The sequence below is a fragment of the Centroberyx gerrardi genome, chromosome 3 (genome assembly GCF_048128805.1).
Source record: "Centroberyx gerrardi isolate f3 chromosome 3, fCenGer3.hap1.cur.20231027, whole genome shotgun sequence".
Taxonomy (NCBI): domain Eukaryota; kingdom Metazoa; phylum Chordata; class Actinopteri; order Beryciformes; family Berycidae; genus Centroberyx; species Centroberyx gerrardi.
The window spans coordinates 26,220,705-26,229,027 of NC_135999.1; the positions used below are offsets into that span (position 1 = coordinate 26,220,705).

General features: G+C 42.7%; 1 protein-coding gene across 1 annotated transcript; it reads left to right on the forward strand.

The window, feature by feature from the left end:
- The first annotated feature begins 3,782 nt into the window (after positions 1-3,782).
- Positions 3,783-7,234, forward strand: LOC139909259 (dynein axonemal light chain 4). The gene is made up of 4 exons (XM_071896275.2): positions 3,783-3,853; positions 4,406-4,485; positions 5,027-5,110; positions 6,090-7,234. Exons 2-4 carry the CDS (start codon positions 4,414-4,416, stop codon positions 6,252-6,254), a joined length of 321 nt encoding a protein of 106 aa, XP_071752376.1. The 5' UTR covers positions 3,783-3,853; positions 4,406-4,413; the 3' UTR covers positions 6,255-7,234.
- Positions 7,235-8,323: the final 1,089 nt, after the last annotated feature.

Sequence of the window (8,323 nt, forward strand, 5' to 3'; positions counted from 1 at the left end):
GAAAAAGTGAGGCGAGTATTCACAAGAGACAGGAGAAAGTCTGGTCTTTGATAGAGACATAATAGATTAGTCATAGTTAAACTAAGACAGAGGCTGCTCTGCAGTGATGGGCTGACACTCCTCGATTAGCGAGATTCGTGACTGTTGATCTGCCCACACACACGCACAACAATTCTTGGAGTTTTGCTCAGCTGCACTGTGATCTGATGTGTAACCTCCCACTGCGAACATTTCATAATATAATTTGTCTCACTTTGTCTTGGTTTCCTCTCACTTCTTCAGTGCAGATTGTTTCACACTTTCTTTTGACAAAGGAAAGAATAAAAACAATTCTTGTTCTTTTTACTGCTACTCCTACTAATCACACTACCATTATTACCACTGCTGCTGGTACCACTACTAATGTAATACTACAACAATTACTATTACTCCTACTACCACTACCACTACTACTACAACTGATATCCATGTGATCAATAACTTTCAAATGGTCAAACAAATTGTGTTTTTTTTGTGTTAAAATGGTTGACTAAAAGAGAAGCAGTCAGCCACTTGCGGCCAGTTGGCCAGCCAGCCAGTCAGTCAGTCAGTTGGTTAATCAGTGAGATAGTCAGCAAGTCAGTCAGTCAGTCAGTCAGTCAGTTGGTTAATCAGTGAGATAGTCAGCAAGTCAGTCAGTCAGTCAGTCAGTCAGTTGGTTAATCAGTGAGATAGTCAGCAAGTCAGTCAGTCAGTCAGTTAGTTAGTTAATCAGTGAGTCTGCCAGTCTGTCAGCCAGTCATTCAATTAGTCGATCAGACAATCAGCCTGCAGTCAGTGACTCAGTCAGTCAGTCAGTGACTCAGTCAGTCAGTGACTCACTCAGCCAGTCAGTCAGTCAGCCATTCAATCAGTTAATTAGTCGATCACACAATAAGCCAGCCAGCCAGTGAGTCAGTCAGTGAGTCAGCCAGCCAGTCAATGTTTCCGTCCACACTTATACTTTCTGATTCTCTCTCTCTGTTGATCTCTCCTTGGTTGCAGCTTGTTAGCAGCGTCACATGACGTCTTCCTCTCTCCTCCCAACAATCCGCTCCTCTTCCTCTGCTGCTGAATAATAGATACACCATAATTACCTCTCCCTCAGGCAGGAATTATGGAAATCCTCGCTTGACCCCACCACCGCCCCCAACCCCAAACCCAACCCCAACTCCCACACACACATACACACACACACACACACACACACACACATACATACACACACCATCGCTCTCTTCCCCCTCATGAATATTGATATGTACATCAACTCCTCATCCCTCTCATAACCTTTCTCAACTCTTTTTCATCCACTGCTGCACAAAAGCAAGCAGAATGTTACAGTCTTTCTCGGGAAGACATAGAATAAAAACGATTTTTATTATTTATTTATAATCAGTTCATCGCTGTGAGCTCTCCTGTGTGGTACTTCTTCTTCCACATCCTCCATAACTATATTCTGTAATTTCTCCATCGATCATTCCATCCATCCATCACTTCCAGCCACTTTGCTCTTGAAACCTGTTTTCTCTGATTCAGTTTCTTTATTTTCTTCCCTAAGTGTAGCAACATTTTTTCCTTTTTGTTCACAACTCGGTGTCATCTCATGCTGCAGAGCATTTAAAGATTCTTTCCTGCTCTTCTCCTCATGATGAATACATTCCTCAAGGTCTTCTCTCTCCACCTCCTCCTCCTCTCTTGCATCCCTCTCGTCTGCAGCTGGCATCTTGTCTGTCGGGTGCATCTCTTTCTCTCCACTCTTCTGCTTTGTTTTGCCCTTTTTATTTCAGCTCACCTATCAGTCCTCTGGCCCTTTTCTTTTTGTAGTATTTCTCACTCTCTCTGTCTCACTGTTTTATAAGAAGCTGTTTCACACTTGATCCAAGACAAGTGCATACAACCTACAGCTACACCAGCTTTATCATTATATCCCTCTCTTCTCACTCCTTTTTTTTTTATTGTACCACCCGCCTCCATTTTTCCAACACTTGTGGTCCCCTTTATTTCTCGTTGAAGTTGAGGTAATAATATAGATACTCCGCAGCTACTGACAGTCGAAATGAACTCAGAATGCGAGTTGCCTCACACACACACACACACACACATAGTTACACATACATACACACACACGCACGTATAAATTAATTTACTGGGTCTTGAACTTATGTCATAACCAAGTCAACTGGGGTGATCAAAACCCTGCCAACCCATCTCATAACATAATATTAATCTGTTGCTGCGCAATTAGTTAATGGCTGATGGTCTCGCTGAGCCAACATACTCTCCAGAGAGAAGGAGGCAGGAGGCAGGGGAAGAGAGGGGAGGGGGTTTCTAATCATGACATCTGGGAAGAAGATACCTGTGGTTGCATCCTCAACCTGATTACAGAAAGAGAGAGAGAGAGAGAGAGAGAGGGGGGAAGAGAGAGAGAGAGAGAAAGAGAGAGAAAGAGATAAATTACCATGTGATCTGTCTGTCTGCTTCTCCAGGGATTGATAATCCACTCTAATCCAGAATTGAACAAGAGTCATTGTTTCAGAAACTAAATGAATCCAGATGGTATCGGTGGTATTCAGATCGTGTTCTACAGCGAGTGTGTGAGGCTAAATGCACAACTCAAGTTAAAAAAAATACAAAACTTTCAAAGAGACTCTGGGGGTCTTGTGCTCTCAAATCTTTGTAGGCCTGTTTGTGTGTGTGTGTGTGTGTGTGTGTGCGTGTGTGTGTGGCGCACGCCGACAATTCTGGGTCAAAACTCTCCACCTGGGGATTCCACCAGATGTTTCCAACAGAATATGGGTCAGATTCAGTAAGAGGGCTGATTAGAAAGGATAGAAAACGGTTTTACTCGTGGTCCAGAAAAGGCAGGAAAAACAAAGCCTGCTTTCCCGGAGTGGTACTAGACAGAGGCATAATATTAAAATAGAACAGAAGAGAGCTGGCTAGCCACATGGTACTGTGGTTCAACAAGTGATTTTCCCCACGTTAGTAGACTTATTATCCTCTACGGGGGGAAGCAAGTCTCCGTTATGTGATTGCTATCACCAACGATTGCGAATGTTTCAATCTTAGTGTTGAAAAATAAGCTTTTTTGATTGTCAGACACGTTTCCATGACACCTATTACAATACCCATAGGCCTTGCCAACTCCCGACCAATCACATGATCAGAACATCTCTACGTAGGTATCCTGCTCCTTCCACTGTCACTCTCCTCAGCACCAATTTGACCCTAACGGTAGCTAGCTATGTGCGCCCTGGTGTCATTCCTCATGTATTCACTCTTGGGGAATCTGTAAACTGCTGTACAATTGTGGACACCGGACAAGTGGTTACAATCCAGCACAAAACACTGCATCATTTTCATCATGGAGAGAGGCTGTGGCGTAAAGCACTGTGGAAACTGTAGTTCTTTACCAAGATAAGGCTGTTATGTACACAGCCTTGATTGTTTTCAAATGTTTCTCAAACTTTAAAATGCAAATCAGTCATCGATTGAATGAGTGGAATCAATCAATCAATCAATCAATCAATCAATCTATCTATCTATCTATCTATCTATCTATCTATCTATCTATCTATCTATCTATCCATCCATCCATCCATCCATCCATCCATCCATCCCCCTCACTCTCCATCCATCCATCCATTCAGGTGACATAACGGGTGTTTTAGAACCACTGTTGCTTATCCAGTTGATTGACAAACTCTGAACCAATAGGGACGAAGCTCAGTTGTAGTGGGCGGGGTTTTCCCTGTAAGGGCATCTCTTGTTTAAAATGTCTCCTTAACAACCGGTCCGGGAGTCAACAGCTAAACTTTTGAACAAAAGCCACGTAAGTAACATGTAACACTGCATTTATAAAACCCGATAATAAAATGTAAGTCGTATTCATTCGCCAGTAAGTTGGAATAGGTTGAATTTGGGTCAGAAAACATCAACCGGTAGTGTCAGCTGGTTGCCATCTAACAAGCTAAGCTAATTAGCAAACGCTAGCTACGGTTACTAACCTGACCAAGCCTGCGTTCGCGCACACCAAGCTTGGTAACATTAATAGAACAACCTTAACGGCTGATGTTTGACAGTGTTTTCAAATGGAGAAACGAGCTACTTTTCTAGAAACGACGATGAGACACTTTTTGTAGCTAGCTAACATTAGCTAAGTGAGGTTGGCTAACGTTAGCCTCGTCTCTGGCCGGGTAATGTTACAATATACACAGCGTTGTTACAGGCATAACAAGCTGGGTCTGCAGTGCTGATGCTGGTATCAGAAAATGTTTCTTTATGTACCATTTCATAGCCAACAAGACCAGGCGGCTACATATCTTTTTGATAGTTTCTTTCCCATGTAATGATGTAACTGTTAAATGTCACGTCTTATTTCCAGGAGTCGGAATGGCTGGGACTGGAGAGGGCAAGAAGGAAGAGGCCGACTACAAGAGGCTGAACAGCTTCCCTCTCATCAGGGTATGAAGTGGGACGATGGCAGGAAATAAGAGCCAGGGGCACATCACCTATGAACATGTTCTGTCTGCATTTGGGAGCAGTCCTTTCATATAATGACAAAAATCTAAATTGCATTTGTAAGTGATGAGTAAGCTTTTTGCTGTGATGTACTATGACTTGGCTGCTGATGTGAAGTAGGCATGGCTGCAACTGCACAATCTACAAATCCTGACTGAAAAGTAGTCAGATGGTTTACATTAAATTGACTTAATATTCTTGAGAAAATCTGAATCACCTTGAAGATTAGGTATACGTTCAGCTCATTGGGATTATAAGTAAAATGCCCCAATTCACAGATTGCTGCATTGCATGTTAACATAGTGACTGACACTCGTCAGTTGCTTGCAGAATCAAAGTTAACTAGCTAAGGCAATTGCAACTAATCTTAGTTGTTAAATTCCTGTTTACTGTATTATATATGGGTGTGAGTGAGAGAGAGAGACGGACAGACAGAGATTCAAAGAGTGAAATGGAGATCATTATCAACTATGTTTGTCTGCAGCACACAGACATGCCAGAGGAAATGAGGGTGGAGACCATGGAGCTGTGTGTGACAGCCTGCGAGAAGTTTGCCACCAACAATGAGGTGTGTGTGTGTGTTGTGCTTTCGTTCTTCGTTGACAGTTGTTGCTTGTTTATAAATCGATGTATACATGACATCTGTGTCCATAGATACTGGTTCCTGCTAGGGAATTAGTCACTCTCCTGATATGGGCAATTGTTTTGTTGAGAGTGTAAGGCTTAATGTCCCCATGAAATTAACTCCCTTTACTTTTACTTCCTGGAAAACAGAGTATCTTTAATGGTGACATCATGCTGCACTAGTAGGCGTAAATAAAAACCAATAAAATATCAGATATCTTTGAACAATCCCGCCCCTCCACCCCTCCCATCAAATAAAACAGCCTTTCTGTCCCTGACTGATATTCCACTGGTTTAGACTTTTGAATGATCCCTCCCTGCGTTATGTACCACCCCAACATCCTGTTTTAACAGGAAACACATCAAATCAAGGAAGTAAAGATGCCGTTTCATGGGGTCTTAAAGTCCTTCACCAAGTCCATATTCTTCATTAGGATTCTTAGGGCCTGTGTCCACCAGCGACCTCTTGAGCGCTTGCAGCGCTGGTGCTGAGTGCTTTGGCAGCGTCAGGTGAGCGCTGGAGCGAGGAGCTGAGACGACGTCTCCGGGTGTTGTTGCTATGATAAACGTTAGCTTAGCTAACATTAGCTACAAAATGGGTTGGTCCCGTCCCTGCTTCATCCTTATTGGTTGGTAGAACTCTGAAGTGACATTGATGAGCGGTGTGCTTCAGACAAATTTGAAATTGTTTCAACTTGAGAACAGGTCCAGCGTCACGGTGCTAAATATAGATGAGGTACCTGTTTTAGGACGTAAGCGCTGAAAGTGCAACTTTTCCATAGGAAGTAATGAAGAAACAGCACCAGCGCTTTTTTCGCAGGTCTTTGGTGGACATGGCCCCTTACTCTGTTTCACGCAATGCCTTATTTATTTCTTATTCTGTATTTCTTCTTTTTTTTTTTTTACGTCTCTGTCTCTCCCAGAGTGCAGCGAAGATGATCAAGGAGTCCATGGACAAGAAGTTCGGCAGCTCGTGGCATGTGGTGATCGGCGAGGGCTTTGGCTTCGAGGTCACACACGAGGTCAAGAACCTGCTCTACATGTTCTTCGGAGGGAGCCTGGCTGTGTGTGTGTGGAAATGCTCCTAGCACATCCTTCCTTTCCCTCCTCCTTTCTGACTTTTTTACGACCAGGCTGGAAATTAACACCAGCTACTAGCCAGATGCTGGTTACATTTTGGCTGCGGCAGGTCAGTTTGTCTGCACTAACAGCTGCAGTAGCAGGTGATGAACCATCATTTGGAGATCTTATCCTGTCCTAAACATGTAGCTGGCTGATAAAGTAGTTGAAAGTGAATTTTGGAGTGCGACAGTCACTGTGGCTGGTAGGCAAAAAAAAAAGTTTCATGCCTTGTCTGTCACCGCTCTCTCTCTGCTTTCCACCCTCCATCCATCTCTGATGCTGGATCCGCGTTTTGTCATGTGTGAGCGTGCATGTGCAAGCACGAGTTCACCTCCTAAAAAATGCAGCCAGCCAGGGTCTCCAATGTCCTTTCTCCTTATTTCTCTTCAGGGACTGCGTGTGCGTGTGTATGTATGTTTGTGTGTGCTGGACACACACTGTTTTTGAAAAACATTACATTGTCACCTTCCTCTGCAGTCTGACCAGATTTTGTGCAACAGTGAAATGTTCACGCCATCTGTAAGCTTTCACACACCGTCTCTCTCTCTCTCTCACTCTTTCTCTCGCTCTCTCCAGTTACACTGTAGTCTTTCAAGAAAATTTTTAATATTTTTTATGTGTAAATATTTTGATGCGACTTGAAGACAATTCTTTTTAAAGACCAGTGTCATGTTCTTGTTATAATGAAGGGCTCAGACTCTCTGGAGCCAAACAACACTAAACCAGATCCAGTTTTTCTCCCTGTAGAGGTGTTTGTAATAATCCCTAATAACATAATATCACCCCGCTGGGTGATATTAGCAAATGTGATCGTTTTATGTTGAAGCCAGTTTTAATGATCCAGTGGAATCGACCGGTATGTGTGAGCTGACCTGATTGTACAATAAACTCTGAATTGTGATTGAAAAGATCTGATTGATTGATCTGATTGATCTGAAAAGGTGAACTTTCAGTGTTGTCTCTGTGCTCCTCACTACATTACTTAGATGGCTACATTTACATTTTACATTCAGCTGATGCTTAATTCAGAGAGAGTTACAATGAGTGCAACAGTAGAGTAAGCTTCAAGTCCTCGAGCACCAACATTACAAGCAACCGCCATTCCTGTGACCCCAGAGAGATCAGTAAGAGAGAAGTGCCGTTAAAAGAATAAGAATAAGAGCTGGAGAGAGAGGAAGAAGGGATATCTGTCGAGTTAAGAGCAAATTAGAATGTGTAGAGGAAGAAGATATGGGAGAGGAGATGTGATTAGCTGTGCAGGAGGGAATGTGAGACCAGGAGCAGGGATTAGAGAACTAATTTTTGGAAATGTGGTCCTCAGATTAGAGAAGAGATAATACATCTCCTGGAGGTAGATTTGCTGGGGGCATGACATTTTTCAAACCACTTGTTATAATATTATTCCAAGAACTAATTGGGAGTTGGATGAACACTAGAATCACAGTGCACACAGATTTTGATTTAAATCCCACACAGCTACGCAGTATGAGCTGCTACACAGGCTTTGCTAGGAATCAAAAGAGACATTTTTCTTGTGGAGGAAAAGATGTGGAATGTCAGCTGTCGGGTGTTAAAATGTCACAACAGATGAGTGAAAGCATCTGCTCCACATATTGGAATAAACTGCAACGAGCTACTTTCATAAGATTTTGTGTGCATCAGAAATATACTGAGGAGAAGACTAACAGACACCACTAAAAAAAAAAGAACATTGACAGGGGTTAGTGTTAATATGGAAAAAGAAAAAAACGTACACAATTGAGTGTTAGAGCCTGTCGTCAGGTTGGATGAAGAAGAGCGGATAAGGCAGGTTTTCCCAGAGAAATGTGGGAAGAAGGACAGCTGCATTGACAGGACACTACTGTGGCATTTAAATAGTAGTTACTTCTCTCCCAAGGCACTTGTCATATTGTGGGGAACAGTTTCTACATCTGTCAAGTTTTCCCAAAATGGTCTTTTTTAGCATTCCTCATTGAAACCAACAGACACGACTAGACTCAGACATGCAGCTAGCTGTGCTTTGTGATTTCAATGA

Excerpts from the sequence above, each read along its gene's own strand:
- LOC139909259 (XM_071896275.2), top strand. The coding sequence starts at position 4,414 with ATGGCTGGGACTGGAGAGGGCAAGAAGGAAGAGGCCGACTACAAGAGG. Across the intron at positions 4,486-5,026 it reads ACAGCTTCCCTCTCATCAGG|CACACAGACATGCCAGAGGA; the intron begins GTATGAAGTGGG and ends GTTTGTCTGCAG. Across the intron at positions 5,111-6,089 it reads AGTTTGCCACCAACAATGAG|AGTGCAGCGAAGATGATCAA; the intron begins GTGTGTGTGTGT and ends TGTCTCTCCCAG.